This window comes from Carassius carassius, chromosome 10 (assembly GCF_963082965.1).
Source record: "Carassius carassius chromosome 10, fCarCar2.1, whole genome shotgun sequence".
Classification (NCBI taxonomy): Eukaryota; Metazoa; Chordata; class Actinopteri; order Cypriniformes; family Cyprinidae; genus Carassius; species Carassius carassius.
The window spans coordinates 4,951,915-4,978,542 of record NC_081764.1 but is presented as its reverse complement, the minus strand read 5'-3'; the positions used below and the strand labels follow the sequence as shown (position 1 = coordinate 4,978,542).

At 35.6% G+C, this 26,628-nt stretch overlaps 2 protein-coding genes across 4 annotated transcripts; both read left to right on the top strand.

The window, feature by feature from the left end:
- Positions 1-2,632: 2,632 nt before the first annotated feature.
- LOC132151584 (syntaxin-16-like) lies at positions 2,633-13,642 on the top strand. Of its 3 annotated transcripts, none has more exons than XM_059559796.1 (9): positions 2,633-3,092; positions 8,042-8,053; positions 8,649-8,756; positions 9,611-9,751; positions 9,889-10,051; positions 10,117-10,205; positions 12,626-12,769; positions 13,018-13,098; positions 13,281-13,642. In XM_059559796.1, exons 1-9 carry the CDS (start codon positions 2,961-2,963, stop codon positions 13,383-13,385), a joined length of 975 nt encoding a protein of 324 aa, XP_059415779.1. In that variant the 5' UTR covers positions 2,633-2,960; the 3' UTR covers positions 13,386-13,642. The 3 variants fall into 3 exon arrangements, with proteins under 3 accessions (XP_059415779.1, XP_059415781.1, XP_059415780.1); XM_059559798.1 differs by lacking the exon at positions 8,042-8,053 and adding an exon at positions 3,512-3,515 and having other exon boundaries at positions 2,633-3,103; XM_059559797.1 differs by lacking the exon at positions 8,042-8,053 and having other exon boundaries at positions 2,634-3,041.
- A 2,293-nt stretch (positions 13,643-15,935) lies between these two features.
- Positions 15,936-26,235, top strand: LOC132151583 (probable aminopeptidase NPEPL1). The gene is made up of 12 exons (XM_059559795.1): positions 15,936-16,148; positions 16,720-16,905; positions 19,708-19,878; positions 19,998-20,087; positions 21,641-21,722; positions 21,985-22,127; positions 22,471-22,548; positions 23,378-23,478; positions 23,559-23,682; positions 24,580-24,756; positions 25,349-25,459; positions 25,536-26,235. The coding sequence occupies exons 1-12, from the start codon at positions 15,999-16,001 to the stop codon at positions 25,698-25,700; spliced, it is 1,578 nt and encodes a 525-aa protein (XP_059415778.1). The 5' UTR covers positions 15,936-15,998; the 3' UTR covers positions 25,701-26,235.
- The last annotated feature ends 393 nt before the right edge of the window (positions 26,236-26,628 follow it).

Here is a 26,628-nt window from a genome sequence, read left to right as displayed (position 1 = left end):
AATAAAGCAGAGAGGAGAATCTCAAAAAGATAATGTTACTGAATGACGGGAAAAAAGGAGGAGAGAGGAGAGACAAGTGTGTGAGAAGAGAAAGAAGTGGAGAAACTATATAATTTTACCTTAGGATGGGAATCAATTTCAATTTTGAATTAAATTAATATGCTGAATAATTAATTTAATTAATCACATGCAAAACAGACCTCAAATTAAAATTCATTCATATCTTTGTGGCAGATGAGTACATTTTTTAACAAAAAAAAAAGTAAATACTGTTAGGTTATTGGTCTGTGTAAAGATGATATAGAATGGCTTCGTTCTGCCATTAAATGTAAAATTTTCACAGTTTCACACTGACATTTAATCATATTAGTAGTAAAATGTGTTGCAAATAGCAGGTTGGTGTTTAATTATAACATTAAACAGTTATCCTGTTTACTGTGTCCTATGTAGATAGGTTTTACTGTAGTTTGGTCAATGATATATTTTCTTTTATTCACACAGAAAACTAGAGTAATGGCTAGTAAAATCAGCTTTGCCATCACAGAATTAAATTCCGTGAAAAAACAAAATGAAAAAAAAATGTTTTATATATATATATATTCAAATAAAACCAGCTCTTTTAAATTTTAATAATATTTCAAATGTTTAAACATGACCCCAAACCTTTAATCAGTAATGTGGAATATTACAGAAAACCATACTCAGTGTCCTGAACAGTTTAGGAAAGGGATTTGGGTTACACAGCTGCTCTTTTTGTGAAATCCCTGCTAGTTACTCTTGGTCACAACCTCTATTTTCTGTAACTGTCCAGATGAGGTAAAAACACTGCTGGGTTTTGTCTGCTTTATAGCCCCAGTTAACCTCTCTAACATTACTGTACTCTCCATTTATGAACTTTTAAATGCAATACACATTCTGTAGTTGCCTGTTCATGTTCATCATGCTCCTATATAAACCTTCCAGTTATATCTATCTTTCCTCATTCTGCAGCCTCAACTTTGTTTTATTAGGCCTTTATATTTTATTTAACATTTTATAATGTATACTCTATTCCAGAATATTCTGTAATCTTGGATCTGTTTAGCTTCCAACCGCTCACTCACACATTTCACAGGAGGCTTCAAATGATGTCCCTGGTTGCTGCTAGTTTGTAAGTCACAGTTCTTTATATAACAAATGCTTTTTAAGGTTGTTATAAGTTGGCAGTATGCAATAATAAATTCACTAGTACTGCAGGACATCTTTGAAGGGTCATGCTTGGACAGCAGGTCAACAGGGTTTGTCTATGTAAACCCAGCAGATTTGGCACGTCACACTGATTAGCACATGGAAAATGAAGCTGGAAGCTCTCTCTCTCCTTCTGTATATGCAAACTATCAGTCAAACCTTTGGACACACCTACTGATTTTTAATTATGACTATTTTCCACATTTTAGACATAGTAAAGTCATCAAAACTATGAACAAATACAAATATATGCTGTGACAACAAATGACAGACAGACAGAACTGGACAACTAGGCATGTTTACAGTTGTCAAAGATGGGCTTTAAACACTTTAAACACAGGTTAAGTGAGATGAATGATGAATGTGAATGTTGCTCCACATGGGAAAAGCACCAGCAGTGCAGAAATGCTCAAAGTCTTTCACTTCCCAACCAGCCACTGGAGAAAGCTATTTTATCATAGTTATCCCTTCAACAGGTCCACAACGTTCACACAGAAGTTTTCTCTATCAACGTCGACGTTGATGGCAAATTGTACGCGTGAACTTTCATTCTTAAGTGTTTTTTTTTTTCTCAGACAGACCCAAGACTATGACCCAAGCGTGACATAGCTGTATTAATGCAAGTCATTATTCTTCCATTACCGCCAGTAAAGAATACGACAACAACCACGAAAACAACCCAAATTCCTCAAACAGTGCCAAATTTATCATTGATTTTAAGCTAAATTATTTTTATGCTCATATTTGAAGAATAAAGTGGTTTATAATTCACGAATGTACATTTATTTATAAGGCTTTTGACTAATAAACATAAAGGTTTTATGTTTACAAATTCTTTACCCTATTCATATTTATTATTGGCATTATTTTACATTCATATTCATTATTGGAAAAGAACAACATACAGACCAAAGCCATTCATAGTACAAAAAATATAGTTTAAGATTTTTTTTTTCATTATTATCTTCACGAAATAAAAAGTTAAATAAAAGAATAAATTAATTAAATGACGGTTAAAATTAATTTCAGGACAAAGTTTTTTGATTTTTAATAAATAAGCTACTAAATAAACAAAGCAAACATATGCAAATAAATAAATACAATTTAAACATTGTTTAGATTGACTCATTTTGCTTTTATACATAATTTACTAAATAAAGGTTAAAAAAAATTACAAGGCCTAAATAACATCTCTGATGTCGCATTTTTATTATTGATGAACAACATACAAACCAGACATCTATAGTACATTAAATATATAGTTCAATAATAAATATTATTTAATTATTATATTAGCATGATACAGTGTAAAAATAGAAGAAAAAGAAAACAGACATAATAAAACATAAGACAATAAATAAAAACGTCACTGATTTTTGCATATTCATTGCCCAAAGCGGAAGTTTCGCGTGAGGTCACGTTTACGTGTTCCACGTCACGGAAGTCACAGAGATGATCCATTAGCGCCCTAAAACCAAGCTGAAAACTTGTGTTACCGGTCTTGTAATGTTGCAGTACTTTACAGGATACAGACCCAGGACTGTCTCGGTCTAAAAGGGATCAGGAAACTCTCGAAAGCGGAGGTGTTGAGTCGGTGGGCGAGACTGCCTGCCGTTTTGCAGGCTAGCTCGCTAGTCAGGTAGCCGTCTAACGTTAGCTGATTTGGCGACGAGCGGAGTAATTAATCTAAAGACAGACATCGAGGAAGCGCGCACTTATTGTATCGCGTAACCATGGCAACTCGGCGACTGACCGATGCCTTCTTATTAATGCGGAACAATGCAATCCAAAACCGGCAGATTTTGGCTGAGCAAGTGAGTACAAACGACCCCCGTCGAACTCTGAATACACGTAGCAATGCTGCGGTGAGTCTAATGTTCTTGTCTGAATTGGTTGTTTTGGCGTGTGTGTGTGTGTGTGTGATTCTGAGCTAGCTAGACAACAACCCCAGCTAGTGGTGTTTGTTGTTGTCGGTTGTCCAACAAACCTCAGCTGTTTGTGTTCCGTTTGTGGAGCTAGCAGGTCTGTGCAAGCCATTTCCATAAAGTTGCATTTTGATTTACCTAAACATACGAGAATGGCAATGAAATTACTAAAAGATGACATTTGTCGTGCTATTTTCGCGGACGTTTAACGTTAGATCAGCAGTTTAACTGTCGGGGACGCCAGGGTCCCTAAAATAAGATGACCCCTGAAATATGAAAGCAGCTGTATATTTTAGTGATTATAGTATGATGATCCATATATAATGTGTGTAGAACAAAATTAAGCATTATGTTATAAGAGAGGTTTATTAGCGTAAAAAAAACATTCACACATTTTGTAGTTGTGTTTTATTTCATATATGAATATCAGCATAATAAAACAACGATGGTGATTAGTGACTAGTCCCAGGATTAATTACTAATCTTTAGAAAAAGAAGAAGAAAAAAAATCAAACAGTAATGTCAGAATAAGTAGAAAGTTGAGTTTGTCAGTTTAGGGATGGTTTTTATGAGCACCAAGGCTGCATTTGTTTGATAAAAATACAGTAAAACTGAAATGTTATGAAATGGCATTACAATTTGAAATAACTTTTTTTTATTACTCAAGTGTCTGTATTACATTATCCTTCAAAATAAAAAACAACAACATTTTATTTATTTATTTTAAAATTTTAATGTGCTGATTTGCTGCTCAAGAAAAGAATTCTTACTATTATCTTAATGTTTTTGTGGAAGCAAGCAGTGATTTTGCAGGATTCTTTGAATTTTTGGTCAGTTTAATGTATCATTGCTTTATAAAAAAATTTTTTTTTTTTTTTTTTGGAAATTATTCTGACCCTGGACTTATGAACTCCAGTTCAACCTTTTTTTGAAAATATCATACAAAAATAGTTTTAATTAAATATTTGTACATTCTGGAGTTTGTTAGTTGAAGTTGCGAAATATAATATAATTTAGAAATCTTTTAAATTCATAATTTATGCTTTTATGAATCACTTTCCATTAAATGTCTCTAAGTTGTTATAATACCTTATATTATATGCATTTACAAACATAATGACTAGTGTGGTTTTTTTTTGCTACATTTCTAAAATATTTTTGTCACTCTTTGATGTTCAATATATATACTTTGCTTTAGTTGTTTTTACATTCAAAAATAAGACTCCAGAGGAAGATCGTATGTTTTGTCTCCCAATCTTCCATAGATCTTTCCTACAGATAAGATATGCTTCACGTTTTTCTTTCTCTTTGATGCTGGTGGGCGACCTGATATCCAGCATGCTTTTAAATAGTCTGATATCTTTATAGGGTATTGATTGAGTCTTGACTAGTGTTGCACGGTGCACCGATACTTCAAAAGTATCGCGATTCTCGGAAATTAAAAACGTCACGATTCCTAAATGTATTAGTATCGATACTTCAAAGAATGACTGCGTTCCAGATTTGTAAGAGACGTATTTCATGTTGGTGTGTGCAACGCACGCTTTCAGTGCCTCCCTATGGACGTCTGTGTTTTTCTCTTCACGCAAGCAGCAAAAAAGCACTACAGCGAGATGGCTGCATTAGTGGCTTTACTAAACTGATTTGGCTTTACTAAAATGTGTGCATAATAGCATTAAGTAGTTTAAATAAGTTGTTCAGATGAACAAAGCACGGTTTTCTTGCATAATTAACATTTCAATTGTTTGGTCAGACAGTTCATATATAATATTCACATAAATCGGGGATTAAACGTGGAGTTATGTTCTGTATGCTAAATATGAAAATGAGCGTATCTGCACAGCACCTATAACTGCGCTTTGTATCTGCTTATTGCTGATCGAGATTTACATGCTTGGCTCACTGACCCTGTTCATTCATTTCATTCATAAACGAGATGTATCAGTTCATTCAACTCAGTCACGAATGAGAAGATATCTCGATCTCGTTCAGTGAAGGGCGGATTCGTTCACTACATTCAACAAATCACATGCTCCGTCACATCTTGAGTAACTCTTTGACAGGATGAAACAGTTCACAAAGCTGTTCACGAGCTGCGCATGCGCTGCTAATAGCGCCAAGCTTGCGCTTCTCCGCTCGCGCACTGCTGTGGAGGGAGGAACTACAGTGAACGAGAAATAGAAGTCACTGGGTTGCCTGAACGAGAACGATTAGTTCACCTAAAAGATTCGTTCACGGACGAACGATCACTAGTGCAATTTCATATAGCCTATATTAAATATTTGGAATATATATTTTCATATTTTATTAGGTTCTTTGATAAGGTTACAATACGAAGGTCTAAGTAGCAACGTATCTTCCGTGATGTCCCCGATGCGCGGGTCGGGGTGGGTAAAGAAATTTTACTTTATTTGTGGGCTGGGGCGGGCCAAATCATTTCATAAAAGCGGGACCCACGGGTTGGAAAAAAACCCGACCCGTGCATCACTAGGCTGCATGTGCGAGAACAAGTGATACTGTGGCCGCCGGTCCACGACTGGTAGAAAAAGATGACACTCATTAAAGATGACGCTCATTAAAGCTCACTGGCTGAGTTTTCTCCTCTGAAAGAAAAGGTTGCACAACTGACAGACTAAGTTACAATATCGGAGATATTGCTGCTAAATTTTATTTGCTTTTTTTTTTTACTTGAATGCCATTGCTTAAATTGATATTATTTATCTTTTGACATTTAATCTTCTGAGTTCAGAAACATTGTTTAATATAATCGCTGTTCATATTTTTATTCAAAGTTCAGAATCAAGATAAAGTTATTACTCTTATGTTTCTTATGATAACTGAGATAATGCTGCTAAATTTATTTTTTCTTTACCTTGAATGTCATTGCTCTAATTTATTTTTTATATTTTGATATTTCATATTTTGTTCAAATGTTTAACATATATGCTGTTCATATGTTCATTTATTAGTGATCATATAATATTTATTAGTTATCATAGACTCCCCATGTTAAAATGCCCAACTTTACAACATAAAAAAACATGTTTACAGCCTGGTGCAAAAAATGATTTTGGTCTAAATAGCTAATTTTGCCCTTCATGACAACTGTGAGGGGGGGGGGGGGGGGGTTAATTTTTTTATAACTCATCCGCTTCAATTATATTAAGATTTAAAGTTCTGCATAATTAAGGGCGTGGCCACTTGAGTGACAGGTGGATTGCCGCTGCTGACACTGCCATCGCGCTAGTTGGGCGTGGCTTCAGCAAGTAGCTCCCGCCTTTTTGCCCATTTTTGATTTTCCGGGAGAGTCGCACGGTGATGCGCTGCCTAGATGGCGACGGCCCGCTCTGCACCAGGCGGGAAGGAAGTCGACCGGAAGTTGAAGTCGGCCGCGTGCCGCCATCTTGTAGCAGAACTTCACTTGCGTTAGCATCCCATTGACTCCCATTCATTTTGGCGTCACTTTGACAGTGAATAACTTTACATCTGAGGCATTTAAAGACTCCATTTGTCCATTATTTATTTCTAAAGATACACGACAATGTATAAAGGGCTCCATTACCTTCTATGTTACATTATGGCCCTGTAGAAACAGTTTTTGTAAAAATAGGCTAACGATTGCGTCATAACCACTCGACTCTCTGTCGCACAGTAGAGAAATTACCGTACAGACAGGAGGAGAAGCTCGCAGGCAATCAGGGAGATGTCAAGAGAGAAGCCCATAGATACAAGCCCTGGCGTTACATTTTAAAATACTATACAAAATAATTAATCAGAATACTTACTCCTGCTCAGTCACGCCAAAGAACTCCCTGCTCAAGCTCGCCGTCTCTGCAAGATTAACGATGGCAGTTTGCACGCACAGCTACTAGAAGATTAACATCTGTCAGACAGGTTGCTGACGTCATCAAGCTTAGTTTGAGTCTGCGCGTCATAAAAGGAAGTGCTAAAAATCGCTAAAAATGGGCTTCACTTGTCTCAATTGAGTTCCAATGGGGTTGCTGTGTCCATTTCTTTTACTGTCTATGCTCTGCACACTTTAGGCTTCAGAAACCACAATTCAGGAGTTTACCGGTGACGTCACAGACACTACGTCCATGTTTTTATACAGTCTATGGTCCTGACAGACAGATTTTGTATGTCCATCAATGCAGTATTTTAAGCTGTGAAAAGTAACTAAAAGTCACTAGCACGGACGTCATTCTGATCATATATCAATCATGCCTGCTTGTGTTTTGTCTGATGTAGTGGCTCCATTCCTTACAGCATCTGCTTGCATGTTGATTTTTGTCTGTTTGCACTTCTGTGGTCTATCTGAGCACCTCTTACCCTGCCTTGCAAAATCCTGATAGAATCTTCTGCTGTGCATTGCTAAGATCTACAGTAATCATGTCAGTGTGTTGTTTTGGGTTAAAAATAGGTTTTATCTTCCAGCTTCGTCTTTTATTGCTTCTTATGAATTCTGTTACACAAGAAAGTACTTTGTTTTTCCAAACCTATTATCTTATTTAATGAATTTATGAATCAGTAGCACAATTATGCAGTTGGAGTTATTGGGCTGGAATGGACAAATCTTACATTACATTATACCAACATGATGCCACAAAAAATATGATGCACTTACATATTTGTACCTATTTCTAGAAATAGATAGTTATATATAACTATAACTATATATATGAAATAATCTGCAATTAAGAACAATTTGCATTGACTTGTTTTTGTTCCTGATTTGTCCAGTTCTGTCCATGTCCTGCTGTCAGTCTTTTCGATGCTGATCACTGCTTTTTGTCTTGGCTCTTCTGCTCCCAATCATCATGTTCCTCCACTTCTCCTCTGTCTCTCCTCTCATTGGATGGGACATCGCTGGGGTCTTCCGATCACATTAGGAGTTTGATGAGGTAACCTTGATGTTTTATCATCCCTTTGCTAAGCTCCGCCCCCCTTGGTTACTGTTCCTAGCTCAGATGTGCTTTACCGAATGTCTCATTGGAATGAATTAATATTAATGTACCACAAATAAAAACATAGTTCTGTACGTTAAGTTAGGAATGAGTGCAACACAAACACAGCAGGAACTTTTTAAAGATTTGACAATGAATCGTATTCATTCTTCTTGTTTTACAGTTTTAAATGACTCAACGTTTTATTGTATTTTTCTATAAACTTGCTTTTAAAACCATCCAAACATACACGCCTTTCATTTAAAAAGAGAAAGAGCTTGTCTGATAATATGATGAAACAATAGAAGGATAAAGAAGGATTGCCATTTTTAAGGTGGGGCTTAGTAAAGAGTCAGTCTGTTTGTGCAAGATTTGAACACTATACACTATTTAGTCCTCAGTTTTGATTTAATATATTGAGCAATAATTCTTTCAGCTACCAATAATAATCTCATACAGTTACATTTTGTGATTTACTGTATTTAAATTAATTTCACAAATGTTATCAACAAACTGTGATGTTTCTTGTTATTTCTCTCTGTCTGTCTGTTAGTTGGCTGATGACCGCATGGCTCTGGTGTCAGGCATCAGTTTGGATCCAGAGGCCGCTATCGGTGTCACGAAGAGACTCCCGCCTAAATGGGTGGAGGGAGTGGATGAGGTAATTTGATGATTGTTTTAAGTGATCAGTGACATTAAAGGGATGTTCTAGATTCAAAACAAGTTCAGATTTACAGACGGCATTGGTGGCATGCTATACATTACCAGAGAATAATTTAGACTCATTATCTTGTCTTAATTTGTTAAGACAAAAACAAAATACATGTACAGTAATGCATTTACAATATTTAAAAAATTAATTCAAAAGTGACATTTAATGAACTGGACAAGACATTTATAATATTATAAAAGATTTCTGCTTCAAATAAATGCTGTTCTATATCTATTCTGTTTATCTAAGAATCCTGAAAAATGTATAGTCAAATGGTTTTTGAGCGGTAAATCAGTATATTAGGATGATTTCTGAAGGATCATGTGACACTGGAGTAATGGAGTAATGATGCTGAAAATTCAGCTTTGCATCACAGAAATAAATAGCAATTTTAAATATATTAAAGCGGAGTTATTTAAAATGATTCTAAGTTATTTAAAATTTTAACAATATTTCACAATATTACAGTTTTTTTAGCAAAAGAAATGCAGCCTTGCTGAACATAAGAGACGTTTACAAAAATATTAAAAAAAAATCTTACCAATGTTTAAATGTTAGTGTATAATAATTCTTGCATGCATAAAAAGTGGTCTTTTTTACTGATAGGATTAAGGTTGTAAACACAATTTTTGTTAGTATTTATAAATGGGGGATCAGTTTAAATGATTTCTGTGTTCAGGATTTATTTTGAACCTAGACATAGATATTTGACATTCACTCACATACATAGACCTAGCTCAAATAAGGCTTCTATCCATAGTCAACACTCAACAGAGTGAATAGTGAGTTCCTTGTTCCCACAGATTCAGTATGAAATCACACGTATTCGTCAGAAGATGAAGGATCTGGCCAGTCTGCATGACAAACACATGAACCGGCCCACACTGGATGACAGCAGTGAGGAGGAGCATGCAATCGAGATCACTACACAGGAAATTACACAGGTATAATAACACACACACACATAGACAGAGAAATTGTGTTTTATTGAAGTGGACCCAGAAAAACTATGTCAGTTAATCACTGCACACATCATAAAACTGAGTTTTCATCTGTAGTGTGTCTGCATATGTGTGTGTAGATGTTTCACAGGTGCCAACGGGCCGTGACGGGGCTCCAGACTCAGAGCCGTCATTGTACAAAGCAGGAAAACAGGCTGCTGACTAATGTGGTCTCCTCACTGGCCCAGAGCCTTCAAGAACTGTCAATCAACTTCAGACACACACAGTCAAGCTACCTGAAACGTAAGTGTATGCAAACGCAATCAAACACAAGTGCTGTTTATTTATTACAAATCTTTCATTTACAGGGATGAAAAACCGTGAAGAAAGATCCAAGCACTTTTTTGACTCTGGTCCTCTTGTGGAGGAAGATGAAGATATTGCACTATATGACAGAGTGAGAATGTTTTACTAATACTCGTATTCACATGTTTTTTTTGTATATACGTAACATACATGTTTCCATTTTGGTGACTATATTAGTATCAATCAATTGCTATTGCTTTAAATTATTGCCATTATTTTTGGAAGCAGATTATAATTTAAACATTATGTAACATTTTATTTTAATTGTATTTTAATGTTTTGATATTTAATGTCCCTTGAAGCATATGGAATTACATTTAGTTCAATAATAATGAACGTAACTTTATAAAAATGAACGTAACTTTATAAAAATGAACGTAACTTTATAAAACTGAACGTAATTTTTTTTTTAGAAACTATCAAACATATGCCATTACAAAAGCAGAAAAACACAATGAAAATGAAAAAAATTAACACAGTTGCACAAATGTAACAGGCTCTTCAAATATGCTTCATTTTTGTTAATGTTTTTCAAAAATTCTTTTTTGCTGATCGTGGATTCTGAATGCATTGCCACAGATTTCGCTTTTGCTTTGCAGTTTTTCGTTTGGAGTTTTGACACAAACCTCTCGTGGGGGCGGGGTTAACAGTGATCAACTCTGATTGGATAGTGAGTTTTTGATGGACAGGTGGTCTCTGACCGGGAAGTACAGACGTCACTCAGTGGCGCACGCCGCACATATTGAAAGCTCTCGCGGTGATTAAATCTGGTCTCTACCCCAAAAATTATTTTTCACAGACAAAGTGAAAGACATTTATTTTAAACTGTACACTTATTTTGGTCATGTCACTGCACTCAGAAACTTTGGGATGACATTGGTGTGTTCGTCAAGTGTAAGAGTTTGCCAGGCTTCTCAGTACATATGAAAAACATTATATTTGGGTTTTATGACCCTGACCCCACAAACGAAAATATCAGTTTTGTTATTAATTTAAATTTTTTTCCTAAACAAATTTCACATTCACAAATGCAAATTCTCCAACTGTAAACCTGTCTTCTCTGTTTTTCTAAAAGAAATGAAAAACTATTTGAATGTAATCTCAGTATCTACTAATAAGAAAGCTATAAGGACTGTTAGAATTTGCTCCGCCTTTGATCATGTGTAATTTTGTTTAGATTTTGGCCCTCTTTCCTTTAGTTCAATTTTATTCTTTATTGGGTTTTTTTTGTGTGTGTGGTTGATATTATGTAATGTATGTTTATATTTTTGTGTGTTTTTGTTCTCCGCATAAATAAAAGAAAAAAAAAAGCTCTCAGGAGGAGATACGGAGCGGAGATACGGACCTCCTCCGCTTGTTCTTCAAGGCAGCCAGAAGTAAGCTTGTGTTATTGAAGTAACCAATAACATCGATACAAGTTTTTAATGTTACAGTGTGCAACAGTTGATGCGGGTAATTATTGTCATTCAGTAACACAGGCTTACTTCAAGCTGCCTTGAAGGACAAGAGCTCATCTTTACAGACTGAGATGATCGGAGGTCAAATATTATTTACATATTTAGTAATACAAATTTATATTACTAAATACAAAGAGGTTTCCAATATGCGCGCCACTTCCCGGTCAGAGAGCACCTGTCCATCAAAAGCTCACTATCCAATCAGAGTAGAAGACCGTTAACCCCGCCCCCACGAGAGGTTTGTGTCAAAACTCCAAACGAAAAACTGCAAAGCAAAAGCGAAATCTGTGGCAATGCATTCAGAATCCACAATCAGCGAAAATGAATCTTTGAAAAACATTAACAAAAATGAAGCATATTTGAAGAGCCTGTTACATTTGTGCAACTGTGTTAATTTTTTTCATTTTCATTGTGTTTTTCTTCTTTCGTAATGGCATATTTTTGATAGTTTCTGAAAAAGTTACGTTCAGTTTTATAAAGTTTCGTTCATTTTTATTGAAGCAAATGTAATTCCATAGAAGCATGACGTTTAGAGTGAACATATAAAGATTTATATTAAATATGGGCCAAAATATAAAATTAATAATCGTTTTCTTTTTTTTTTGTGAACATTTAGATATTGTTGTGCAGTAGCTGACCAATATGTTTCCTAATATCTGCCAATGTTTGGCATTTTTAAGTTGGTGGCATTCGCTGATGTGTCTTTGCTTGGCCAATAAGCAGCTTTTATTTTGACAGCGAATAAATTATGCTGTTATATCCAGTTTGTCACTGTCATATTCAAGTCATATGTCACTGTGTGCTGAATGTAAAATTAGCGTTACCTGGTCTTTAAGAAAATATGAGGCCCAGTGCTAACAAACTTACTGGGTACACTGTTGGTTAGAGTGTTTACTTAATTTTTATGTTTTTTTCTGAAAAATACTATAATATATTATATATATATAGGATTACAGAATCAATATATTGCAGCAGTTGTTATATAATAGCATTCTATTTTCAGTACATGTTTGACGCCTGACTTGACCTGAAAGTGTCTTTCTCACTCTTTCAGGGATTTACAGATGACCAACTAGTGCTAGTTCAGGAAAACACAGTGTTGGTTGAAGAGAGAGAGAGAGAAATTCGACAAATTGTTCAGTCCATCTCTGACCTTAATGAGATATTTAGAGATCTTGCTGGAATGGTTGTGGAACAGGTCAGTGTGTGTCTTGGTGCAAAAAAAACAAAAATGCTTTTGCTTTTATATACTTAATGTAATATATTGGCATATTTAAAACTGATTTAATATAAATTATATAAGAATTAAATACAAATGAATAATAAACATAAGAAGTTCAAACACAAAATTAAGATTATGCTTCTTTGACTGAGGCAGTTGCATAAATATGCAAAATATATATTTTTTAAATATGCATGGTTAATGTCAATGTATATTTTATTCAGGGCACAGTCCTCGACAGAATTGACTTCAATGTGGAGAATGCTTGTGTCAAAACAGAGGAGGGTCTGCAGCAGCTGCAGAAGGTAAGCCTCTTATCAAGCCTGATGATGTGTTCAGCAACATTTCAAGGGATGTTTTGCTTACCCTTAATTTAAGTCTTTTCTTATGTATTATAAATGTACATGCAGTATCCACCTGACATTTTAAAATAATGCTACATAGTACAGATGGAAAGCACACTTAACTTTTCTCTTTCCTTTCTTAGGCTGAACAGTACCAGAAGAAAAACCGCAAGATGCTGGTCATTTTAATTCTCTTTGTCATAGTTGTTGTTCTAATACTTGTTCTGTTCGGGACAAAGTTTAGATGAATAATTCCATGGCCTCTAAGAGGGATCTTCCTGTATGTATGAGATAAACATATGTGTGTGTGAGTGGGTAAGCATGCTAACTTACAACACCATTATTTGATAGTGGAAAATGTAGAAGGTGCTTACGTTTTAAAATACTACTCTACAAAGTGAAGATAAGGACGCCCCCTGCTGGCCAACAAGGGCAGTGTCTGGAGAAATATGTGTGTCTATATCTGTAGTGAAAGACCGCATTAGTACTTAGGTCCCTTTCAGAGGGCCATTTTTTTTTCATTTTCCTGCATAAGCACAGTAATTAGGAGTGTGGATGTGATATGGCAGCATGTTCATCTCAACTGCCTTTGTCATCTAATTTAAAGAGTAAACAGGAGGATGATGGGAAAATATTAGGAATGCTCAGAAGATGATCATATATTCTTGGGTGAATTTCTTCAAAAGAATGCCCAGGTCATATTTCTTTGCTTGTTTCCCTCTCCACTCTCATTTCTGTAATGCAGAATTAAATTATTTAAATCAAAAATTACGGTTGCAGTATTACAGTATTATTTTCTTGTACTGTATAATAGTGGTACAAATCTAATGGGAAATACCATTGAGAATAATGGGAAGTAAATTAGAGTGTTAACGTTAATCAGACTTTAGGGGGGAATGGGCTTAGTGGTCATTAAAATAATTATAATGATGCATATTCTTAACATATATTCAATTGATTATGGGGTTAAATGTCACCTGAACGTGTTTCCTAAAGATTCACCCACTTTCTTGGATTCAATCAACATCAGTAGTGAGCATCTACACTGAAACTTGTCATAAGCTGCCTTTGAATCAGGATGTGTGTGTTTGATGCAAGCCTGAGATGACATCATAAACTCTGTTTACCTGTAATTTAATCAGAAAATGTTCCCAATGTGTTTGTTTGAGAGAAGAAGCACTGCCACTCCAGTCAACCGTGAAGGAAACTGAGGAATGAGTAACCCAAAGCATTATCATGTTCAGTTTTTAATGTTCATATATATGTATGTATGTGTTAAATTGAAAATCATTGGGATTATGACAGGGGTTGAATGTTCTGAATGTTACATTTGTCCTTTAGGAGTGTCCATTACTGAGAGTTAGTTCCTAAAGCAGCATCATGTATGTATTTGTCTGTTTTAATGGCAGTGTTGTTGCTTTTAATATCAATTTCTGTGATTTTATTCAGTGAAACGCGGGAGTGATTCATCAAGATTTTCTGATTCACTCTGTTCCTTGCCTTAAAGAGTAAACATCTGTGTGCTGAACTTGGATGTTTTTAAAGCTTTCCTTGTCCATGTTACACTGACTGGTGTCGTCACTACTGTATCGTACAGTCTGACCTTTGAACTGAAACTGAACTTTGACCTTCAGTCTCAGACAGAAGCTCTGTCGGGTCTGCTGACTGACTGTAAAACTACTGTTCCCTGTACAAGATGAAATTATTTATTTTAGATGCAAACTTGTACAGAGTTTATGGAGTACTGTTGTTGTCCGTTGGTAGTCTTAAGTCTTTTTTTTCTTCTTAGTTTATTGTAATGATGATTTACTTATGAATTCCTGTTGGCTTTCGTGAAGGGTAATGCACCACTACTGTATGATGGGGTAAAATCATGTTGTTGACCATATTATTTTATACATACAGAGACAGTTTATACTTATGTTATTTTAGAAAGTTTGAAAATATATATATAACCGCACATTCATGGCTTTTAAATCCTTTTCATGTGATTTACTCCATGGTTTTGTCGTGAAAGCCAGTGTGAATATAATATTTTTCTGCCATTACGGTACTATTGTATGCTATCTGAACCTTCTGTAAACGCTGACCAGGTTTTTAATGAAATTAAAACAAATATATATAAAGATGCAGGTTGTGTGGTGTTTTACAAATACATTGATACGTGAATATTTACGTTATTAAAAAATAGTACTATGGCAGGCCACTCAACTGAAATAACTCAAATCATTATTTTTTGCTTAACCCTATAAAGCCTACTGCATCACGTTTGATATATGAATTCCTAAAGCCTCTAAATTTCCAACATGATCAAAACTTTGCTGTTGTACACAATCTACAACATACCTTGTGTCGTCTCATTGATAACTTCTTCATCAAAGTAAAATATATAATCTTACAAAGATATTCTTGGGAGATATAGTAGCAAATTATATTTATATGCAATTATGCATTTAGTGTAAGTCTGCTAAGCTGTTATAAAACTTAGTGATTTACATTACAAGCCATTTGACATATAAATAACAACTGAATCCAATTGCATCTTTTTTGCTTAGTTTGGGTCTCTTTCATCACACCATACGTGCCATGAAAGCCTTATATATTATTAAATATAACACAAAAACATTTTTTTCTAAAAGTTCCATATAAATGCGATTTTTTTCGTACTATGGTTTCTAGGTCATAGTTTTTTTTTTGTAAAACTATGGTTATTTTTTAACCCTTTGTCGAAACCTGAAATAAATATCTAGATTTAAATAATGAAATAGCGCGGTCAGCACGAGGGCTCGCGAGACGCGCAGGAGAAGCGGAAGGTCAAAGTGCATCTTCCCTCTGAAGAGACTCTCTAGCTCGGGCGGAAGATGGCGAACGTACTGCTCGAGTTCAAGGCTTCTGCCGCGGACTCAGAGCCGAAGAACCGCCCGGTCCTCATCGTCGGCCAGCTCGCCAACCTACAACAGATCAACTGGACCCAGGTGAAAGGGAAACTGCAGCCGGTGGTCACCAAAGAGGTACGTAATGTTACATAAACCAGTAACGTTAACTGAGCTTGTAAACACATGTTGACGTTAGCTTACCGGCTAAAGTTAAGGAGAAATCTGCCTCTTCAGACTAGTGTTGTGTAATAACAGACCGCGTATCTGCACTCACTGATTTGAATAACAAGATCAGTTTAACACGATCAGTTTAACTACATATTGTTATTCTAGACTCGCTGTTACACATTTCAATAAAATGACACCCTTCACAGTTAGCATTTCACTAACAAAAAGTGCCAAGGTATTCTTGGAAGAACAATAGCAGTATCATTATAAATCTATGTGTGTGTGTAAACATATGTTGAACATGCATTGGTGATATTTTGTAGAACTACATGAATCTGTGATCATACAGCCACAGATCTTTCTTATTTTTCTTAAGTCAGCCACACTTTTGTTTATGGATTGTTTAGTCTTCCTGCTGTTATTGATCATGTATGATCTGCATGATGTTATTTTACTTAATACTGTAGATTAGTTTTCAGGTGCACTAGCAAATAATAAAGTTTTAATTTATGTGTGCGGTATCTGTTTTTGCTTTCAGATATGGCAGGCGGCTTTGGCTTCTCTGAATCCCAACCCTACGGATAGTTGTCCTCTGTATTTGAGTTTTGCAGCCGTGGCGGCCCTTCCTTCACGAGTCAGTCGTCACAACAGCCCATCATCTGCACACTTCCTCACCCGCCTCATCCGAACCTGCCTGCCCGCCGGCAATAACCACTGCATTGTGGTCAGTCACATTTCACACCGTTACTGATGTGCTTGGAGCTCTATTTATGTTCAAATAGACCAAGACAGGCTGCTGAGAATTCAGCCTTGCCATTAAATTAATAAATTGCATTTTAAATTAAACCCAATATTATAACCAATATTTTAAATTGTAAGAATATTTCGCATTATTGTGGTTTTACTCTCTCTCTCTCTGGGTATTATATACAGTCGTGGCCAAAAGTTTTGAGAATTACATAAATATTGGAAATTGGAAAAGTTGCTATAATAGCAATTTGCATATACTCCAGAATGTTATGAAGAGTGATCAGATGAATTGCATAGTCCTTGTTTGCCATGAAAATTAACTTAATCCCAAAAAAACCTTTCCACTGCATTTCATTGCTGTCATTAAAGGACCTGCTGAGATCATTTCAGTAATCGTCTTGTTAACTCAGGTGAGAATGTTGACGAGCACAAGGCTGGAGATCATTATGTCAGGCTGATTGGGTTAGAATGGCAGACTTGACATGTTAAAAGGAGGGTGATGCTTGAAATCATTGTTCTTCCATTATTAACCATGGTGACCTGCAAAGAAACGCGTGCAGCCATCATTGCGTTGCATAAAAATGGCTTCACAGGCAAGGATATTGTGGCTACTAAGATTGCACCTAAATCAACAATTTATAGGATCATCAAGAACTTCAAGGAAAGAGGTTCAATTCTTTTAAAGAAGGCTTCAGGGCATCCAAGAAAGTCCAGCAAGCGCCAGGATGGTCTCCTAAAGAGGATTCAGCTGCGGGATCGGAGTGCCACCAGTGCAGAGCTTGCTCAGGAATGGCAGCAGGCAGGTGTGAGCGCATCTGCACGCACAGTGAGGCCAAGACTTCTGGAAGATGGCCTGGTGTCAAGAAGGGCAGCAAAGAAGCCACTTCTCTCCTAAAAAAACATCAGGAACAGATTGATCTTCTGCAGAAAGTATAGTGTATGGACTGCTGAGGACTGGGGCAAAGTCATATTCTCCGATGAAGCCCCTTTCCGATTGTTTGGGGCATCTGGAAAAAGGCTTGTACGGAGAAGAAAAGGTGAGCGCTACCATCAGTCCTGTGTCATGCCAACAGTAAAGCATCCTGACACCATTCATGTGTGGGGTTGCTTCTCATCCAAGGGAGTGGGCTCACTCACAATTCTGCCCAAAAACACAGCCATGAATAAAGAATGGTACCAAAACACCCTCCAACAGCAACTTCTAACAATCCAACAGCAGTTTGGTGAAGAACAATCCATTTTCCAGCACGATGGAGCACCGTGCCATAAGGCAAAAGTGATAACTAAGTGGCTCGGGGACCAGAATGTTGAAATTTTGGGTCCATGGCCTGGAAACTCCCCAGATCTTAATCCCATTGAGAACTTGTGGTCAATCCTCAAGAGGCGGGTGGACAAACAAAAACCCACTAATTCTGACAAACTCCAAGAAGTGATTATGAAAGAATGGGTTGCTATCAGTCAGGATTTGGCCCAGAAGTTGATTGAGAGCATGCCCAGTCGAATTGCAGAGGTCCTGAAAAAGAAGGGCCAACACTGCAAATACTGACTCTTTGCATAAATGTCATGTAATTGTCGATAAAAGCCTTTGAAACGTATGAAGTGCTTGTAATTATATTTCAGTACATCACAGAAACAACTGAAACAAAGATCTAAAAGCAGTTTAGCAGCAAACTTTTTGAAAACTAATATTTATGTATTTCTTAACTTTTGGCCACGACTGTACAGTACAGACCAAAAGTTTGGAAACATTACTATTTTTAATGTTTTTGAAAGAAGTTTCTTCTGCTCATCAAGCCTGCGTTTATTTGATCAAAAATACAGAAAAAAACAGTAATATTGTAAAATATTATTACAACTTAAAATAATAGTTTTCTATTTGAATATACTTGTAAAATTAATAAAATTTTAATAATAAAATTATTCCTGTGATGCAAAGCTGAATTTTCTGCATCATTACTCCAGCCTTCAGTGTCACATGTAACATCCAGTCTATCACATGATCATTTAGAAATCATTCTAATATTCTGATTTATTATGAGTGTTGGAAACAGTTCTGCTGTCTTATATATTTGATGAATAAAAGGTTAAAAAGAACTGCATTTATTAAAAAAAAAAAAATTCTAATATATATTCTAATAATAAATTTTCTTTACTATCACTTTTTATCAATTTAACACATCCTTGCTGAATAAAAGTATTGATTTTATAAAAAAAAAAGAAAGAAAAAAAATTTACTGACCCCAAATTACTGACCAGTAGTGTATATTGTTATTACAAAATATTAATATTTTAAAAACGTAGCTTTTTTTAAAAAAATTTTTTTTACTTTTTATTCATCAGAGTATCCTAAAAAAGTATGACATGTTCTGAAAAAATATTAAGCAGCAGAACTGTTTCCAACTTTGATAATGAATCATCATATTAGAATGATTTCTAAAGGTTCATGTGATAATGATCCTAAAAATTCAGCTTTGCATCACAGAAATAAATAATTTAAAGTATAATAAATTTAAAAACAATTTTTAAATTGTAATAATATATCAAAATATTACTGTTTTTTTCTGTAATTTGATCAAATAAATGCAGGCTTGATGAGCAGAAGAAACTTCTTTCAAAAACATTAAAAATATTAATGTTTCCAAACTTTTGGTCTGTACTGTATATATTATTAAATACGATGTACTCTTGCAGTGATGATGTTATTGACGCAGCTCAACTTGAAACATTTCTTCAAATTTGAGATGAGTTGACACGGTGAGTTTGGTTGGTTTTTCAGATGGTGTGTGAGCACTCTGATGTGTTTGCGTCAGCGTGCGCCATTGGCCGAGCTTTCCCGCTTTTCACCCGCCGTTCAGCATCTTCTCGCAGGACAGAGAAGAAGCACGTCACTGTGGAGTTTGTCACTGTGGGTCAGGACAATGGCCCACTGGAGGTCTCCACTCTGGAGGTAAAGCGATAGTGTTAAGAGCAACTTCCCTGTGCCTCAGATTAAGTTGGTTACTAGTTCATTTATGATTATGCATCATTATATTACATCAATTTCAATGTGCAAGTGGTTGTGTCCAGTGTCTTGCCAATGCGGCGGATGGAGTTCGTCTGGCTGCTCGAATCGTGGACACTCCATGCAGCGAAATGAATACTGATGACTTCCTAAAGGCAAGCATTTCTACTCATTTCTAGTATTTTTCTATGTGCTTTTGAGACTTTTATTAATATTTGTAAAAACATTTAAGCATGATAGAAATATTTATTTCCATTTTAGTAATCTGAGCACTTTAGGTTTCTGCGCATCTTAAAAAGGTCTTAGTCTTTAAGGGTTAGTTCACCCAAATAGCAAAATTATGTCATTAATAACTTACCCTCATGTTGTTCCAAACTCGTAAGACCTCCGTTCATCTTCGGGACACAGTTTAAGATATTTTAGATTTAGTCCGAGAGCTCTCAGTCCCTCCATTGAAACTGTGTGTACAGTATACTGTCCATGTCCAGAAAGGTAAGAAAAACATCATCAAAGTAGTCCATGTGACATCAGAGGGTCAGTTAGAATTTTTTGAAGCATCGAAAATACATTTTGGTCCAAAAATAGCAAAAACTACGACTTTATTCAGCATTGTCTTCTCTTCCGTGTCTGTTGTGAGAGAGTTCAAAACAAAGCAGTTTGTTATATCCGGTTCGCAATCGAATCATTCGATGTAACCGGATCTTTTTGAAACAGTTCACCAAATCGAACTGAATCGTTTTAAATGGTTCACGTCTCCAATACGCATTCATCCACAAATGACTTAAGCTGTTAACTTTTTTAATGTGGCTGACACTCGCTCGAGTTAAAACAAACCAATTCATTTACTCAAACAGTACACTGACTGAACTGATGTGAAGAGAGAACTGAAGATGAATGAGTCAGTCTATTGTTCGTTATCTGGCTCGGCTCGGTGTTCATCTTCAAATCTCCACAGCAGTTCAGTCAGTGAACTCTCTCTCACAACAGACACGGAAGAGAAGACAATGCTGAATAAAGTCATAGTTTTTGCTATTTTTGGACCAAAATGTATTTTCGATGCTTCAAAAAATTCTAACTGACCCTCTGATGTCACATGGACTACTTTGATGATGTTTTTCTTACCTTTCTGGACATGGACAGTATACCGTGCACACAGTTTCAATGGAGGGACTAAGAGCTCTCGGACTAAATCTAAAATATCTTAAACTGTGTCCTGAAGATGAACGGAGGTCTTACGGGTTTGGAACAACATGAGGGTAAGTCATTAATGACATAATTTTGCTATTTGGGTGAACTAAACCTTTAATTCGTCCTTCCATAAATTAAGGCCTTAAAAAGTCAGAAAAGTATTAAATTCATAAGGTTATGGCATTAAATGTTGCATGCATTGCAAAAAAAAATCATTATCTTTCTCAGTATTTTGCAATGCTATTTTCAATGCTATTATCTAAACATCTTTAAATCAAGATATATTTACTTGAGATTCAAATGTAAAATTTAGTCTTGAAAAAATTAACAAATTTCAGTTTTAATGCTTTATGCTTAAATGATAAAACTGTCAGTAGGAAATCAAAATGCTTTTTCCTTTTTTAATTTTCACTTAAGTTTTTCATCTAGTATTTGTTTAATTTTATTTCAATTAAAAAAAAATATATATATAATTTTAAATGTTAATTTTTTTTTGTGTTTGTTACTTAATCTTCTGCAGGAAATCAAGGCAGTGGGCAGTGAATTAGGCATCACTCCAACTATAATTCGAGGAGAGGAACTGAAACACAAGGGCTTTGGGGGTAATCTTGAGTTTCTTCTTTAAAAAGTCAGCTGACTGCAACATTTTCTGATCTACAGTATGATGAAAAAGATGAGCTTGCATTCTCATCACAAGATGAGTGAATGGATGTTATTTTAGATCTGCTGACTTAGTGCTGCTTCTTCCAGATGAAGTTTTTCGAAAAATCGTGCATGCCATTTTAAGTTTGAAAACGCATTTCATTTAGCAGAAATGACACGAGCAACCATCTGTTTCTGTGTGGAAAATCCTTCTCTCTTTAGGTATCTATGGAGTTGGTAAAGCTGCTCAGCATCCTCCTGCATTGGCTGTGCTCAGCCACACTCCCTCAGGAGCCACACAGACCATTGCCTGGGTGGGCAAAGGAATTGTCTATGACACCGGTGGTCTCAGTATCAAGGGCAAAGTAAATACTGCACCTCACTCTCTGCCTAGTGCACTGAAAGGGCAGAGCACTCAATAATACTATAATTTTTACTTAAAGGTGACATTTGAATTTTTTTTTTACGGCATTAATGTGAAACCCATTCCAGTTTAATATGCAGAGTGTGCTGTCAGAAAATTTTTTTGGGGTTGTTTTCCACAAAAAAGTGAGTTTGAGAGTTTGTGAGACCAAATGCAGATATTGTGCAATGCTTTTTGCTGCCGCTAGAGGCACACAAATGACACACCTCACTGTTAAACATAAGACTATGTCTGCATTTAAGATTATTTATAGTTTATACAGTTTATTTTTCTCCCCTTTATAGACCACAATGCCAGGAATGAAGAGAGACTGTGGAGGGGCCGCAGCCGTTTTAGGAGCTTTTAAAGCTACTGTTAAACAGGTACTGATTATTTTGTAAAATAAAGATTACTGGCTGCTAAACTGATCTACATTAAAGGTGCTAACCCCTGTCACGGGTGGTCTGAACACAAGTGGGCAGCCAAAACAGCATGCACTTTACACCTGCTATTAATATGCATCTCAAATCCATCCACAGCGACAGTGTAATATTTTGTTGATGGAAGGGTCTCATTTTAGGACTGCACGCATTTTCAGTGTTTGTGAAGTCATGTGCTTGTGTACACAGGCATTCAAAAGTTTGGGGTTGGGAAGATTTTTTTTTCTTTTAATGCTTTTAAAAGAAGTCTCTTATGCTCACCAGCATTAAAAATTATTTTAAAACTCTAAAACTGTGAAATATTTCTACAGTTAAAAAGACCTGTTTTATATATTAATATTTTTTTAAATGTTACTTATTCCTGTGATGCAAAGCTGAGTTTTCAGCATCATTACTCCAGTGTCACACGATCTTTCAGAAATCATTTTAATATGCTGATTTGCTGCTTATTATTAATGTTGAAATCAGTTGTGCTGCTTCACTTTTTTGGGGGGGACCGTGATTTAATTTAATTTTTCAGGAAAATACCAACATTTATTTGTAACATTATTAATATCTTTACTGTCACTTTTTTATAAATTAAATGCATCCCTCCTGAATAAAAGTATTAACTTCTTAAAAAAAAAAAAAAAAACCCATCTGAACAATACATTTTGTAACCGGTTTACATCTTTATTTGTGATCGCATTGCACACGACGGATGTTAATACCAGGTGTGACCTTAACACATGTATGAAGCTCTGATGTTGTTGACTTCTGTTGCATGTCTCAGGGCTTTAAGGACAATCTTCATGCGATTTTCTGCCTAGCTGAGAACTCAGTGGGACCTGCAGCCACTCGACCAGATGATATACACACCCTCTACTCTGGAAAGTAAGTTTTGGCTTGTCAGTGAAAACATCTTCTGTGATGCATTCTGCCTGTAAATAAAGTGAGTTTTCATGATTTCTCAGAACAGTGGAGATAAACAACACTGATGCTGAAGGGAGGCTGGTGCTCTCTGATGGTGTTGTATATGCAAGCAAAGATCTCTCTGCTGACATCATATTGGACATGGCGACACTGACCGGCGCTCAGGTGCGTTGGTGTTGACCGTAGTGTGTGAGGATCTTCTGAATGCACTTGCTTGCTTTTCTAAAGAGTGAAAAGTTAATAACTCTATATTAAATTTAAGTGCAGTCATTCTATATTCTTTGAGACATCTGAGTACAAGTCATACAGGTTTTAACTGAACAAGATCTTGTATATTGATATGAAGAGTGTCACATGATATCAGGGAGAATTGGAGGATTTCCACAACACAAACCACTTCTCTGTTAATCAGTTAACATGTATCATTGTTTTAAACTGCTTCATGACTGTTGCACTTTGGATTTTGACAAAAACTAGTTCTATCTTGACTTTTATCTTTTGTGTTCATAATCATGTGATAGAAACTCTTTTTTTTGAGTGGCCATTGAATGACTTCTTTGTTTTTCATCATGCATTTTAGTCACTGGTCCTGACCAAAAAAAACTGTTTGATCAGACATGTCATGTCAGGGAAAAAAAAACTTATTCAGCAAGGATGGATTACATGGAGCAAAAGTGACAGTAAAGACATTTATGTTTATGTTAATATTTCAAATAAATGCTGTTCTTTTCAACTTTAAATTGATCAAAGAGTCCTGACTGGTGGAGAAAAAAAAATCACAAATTTTCACAAAACTTAAGCAGCACAATTGTTTTTAAGATGGATGAGAAATGTTTTTTGATAAAAAAAAAATAAGCATATTAGAATGATTTCTGAAGGATCATGTGACACTGAAGACTGGAGTAATGATGCTGAAAATTCAGCTTAGTCATCAACATGAATAAATTACATTTTATTTTTATTTTTTAATCGTAATAATTTTTAAAAATATCAACGTTTCCAATCAGTAAAATCCAGTTCCACACTACTCAAACATCCTTTTACTTGTGTTTCCTGCTGCAGGGAATCTCCACGGGGAAGTATCACGCTGCTGTGATGACCAATAGTGAGCAGTGGGAAGCCGCTTGTGTGAGAGCGGGCCGCAGCAGCGGAGACCTGGCACATCCTCTGGTCTACTGCCCCGAGCTTCACTTCAGTGAATTCACCTCCGCTGTGGCTGACATGAAGAACTCTGTGGCGGTGAGGAAAAAGATGGCTGTGGAGTGAAAGGGGAAAAAAAGAGTGTACTTTTTCCCCTTATGCACAAATGTTCACCACAGTGATGGAAGTTACCATAATTGTGTACCATACAGGGCATATTTGTTAACTGAAAGGAGATGAGGGACTTTCTAGCTTTTACAGCTTTGCTTTTTAATTTATTTTTTTCTTATTTTGCATTTTTACATTCACTTGAATTTATTTGATATTTTTCACCTTTTAATTTCTTTTTACTTTTTTCTTATTTTTATTTGAACTTTAAAAAAAAATTTATTGTAATTTTTTACCTTTTATTTAGTTTTAATGTTTTATTTAACTTTTTTTTACATTACGCTATATTGTGCGTTACGGCTTTTTTTTTTTTTTCCATTTTCCATTTTTTATTTTTACTATTGTTTTATTTGACTCTGACTTCCTGTTACCCTTTTATTTCATTTAGTATTACTCTTTAAAAAAAAAAAACAAATTGGAACTTTCAGTTCTTCAAAACTTAAGACAAAATTCAATTTAAATAATTAGCTTAAAAAGTAATTTCATTTGTCTTAACAGTGGTGTATATTTTGTGTGTCTGCAGGACCGTGAGAATGCGCAGAGCTCCTGTGCTGGCCTCTTCATTGGCTCTCATCTGGGTTTTGATTGGCCAGGCATTTGGGTACATGTGGACATCGCTTCACCAGTCCACACTGTGAGTATAGACTGAACATGAACTGAATTGATGCGTATTTCTCCAAGAACTGTTAATAATTCATGATTGTGGACAGGGGGAGCGAGCCACTGGTTTCGGCGTGGCCATGCTCTTGGCTCTGTTCGGCCAGGCATCTGAGGACGCTTTGCTCAACTCTGTGTCCCCGTTGGGTGCCACCACAGCCAAAACTGCCTCTGAAGACCAGATGGAGAGGGACTGCAAGAGGAGGAGACTCGTCTAAGATGATTTCAAACTGTTCTTATTCAAAATGATTAAATAGCAGTCACGTCTTGTACATGTTCTTTCACAAAAGTTGCATCCATAAGACACACACAGACACACACCACTTGCTCTCCCCTGTCCTGTACGGACCACCTCCGATAACCTCCCTTAGTAAAACTGACAGTATACACCATTATGAAAGTATACATTGTCTCAATGTTTCGTAATGTACATGTGATTGTCGTTTTGAAGTTGCCACAGGGGATGTTGCAGGAACGGATAGGGGCTTGAAATAACTATTAGCAAATACTGTGTTAAGATCTTAAACATTTTTCCTTTTTCAGTCAGAAAGCGTTTAAAATGTTATTTGATTTTCATTCCAAACGTAAATGATGACATGAACACAGTGTTAGTGTAAGTGATGTTTTTGCCACTAAATGTGTGCTGACAATATTCACCTTTAATGCCAGTTTCGTAAGTGTGAAGAATATGGAATGTGATTGACAAGAATCTTTTCAGAGTAAATGTGTAAAAAAAAAAAAAAAAAAAAAAAAGCTTGTTCACATTTTCTCTGCTGTATGTCTGCGATTAATCAAATTACAATTACCATGAAATCTACATATTGTGATCTCATCAACATTTTAATGCAAAGGAAAATATCAGAATTTGACAATTTCTCACCACCAATTATCTTACATACTTAAACTAAATTAACATTAAAACCACTTTCGTGATATGTAGTATTAACAGAAGCTGACCTTTGTGTAATAATTAATTAGAAATTACTTGAAAATAATATATTTCATCCATTTAATTTTTCTTAAAAACCGGTACGATTTCATCTAAAAAAATATGAAATTAACATTAAACCTTGCAGCAAAATTACACTGAATTTTATCTTAATAGTCTTGGTGTCTTTTATATATATTATACATATATATATATAT

Coding starts and splice junctions, on each gene's coding strand:
- LOC132151584 (XM_059559798.1), top strand. CDS start 2,961: ATGGCAACTCGGCGACTGACCGATGCCTTCTTATTAATGCGGAACAAT. Junction 8,757..9,610: donor GGGTGGAGGGAGTGGATGAG/GTAATTTGATGA, acceptor TTGTTCCCACAG/ATTCAGTATGAAATCACACG. Junction 10,206..12,625: donor ATATTGCACTATATGACAGA/GTGAGAATGTTT, acceptor TCACTCTTTCAG/GGATTTACAGATGACCAACT.
- LOC132151583 (XM_059559795.1), top strand. CDS start 15,999: ATGGCGAACGTACTGCTCGAGTTCAAGGCTTCTGCCGCGGACTCAGAG. Junction 22,128..22,470: donor GTCTCAGTATCAAGGGCAAA/GTAAATACTGCA, acceptor TCCCCTTTATAG/ACCACAATGCCAGGAATGAA. Junction 22,549..23,377: donor TTAAAGCTACTGTTAAACAG/GTACTGATTATT, acceptor TGCATGTCTCAG/GGCTTTAAGGACAATCTTCA.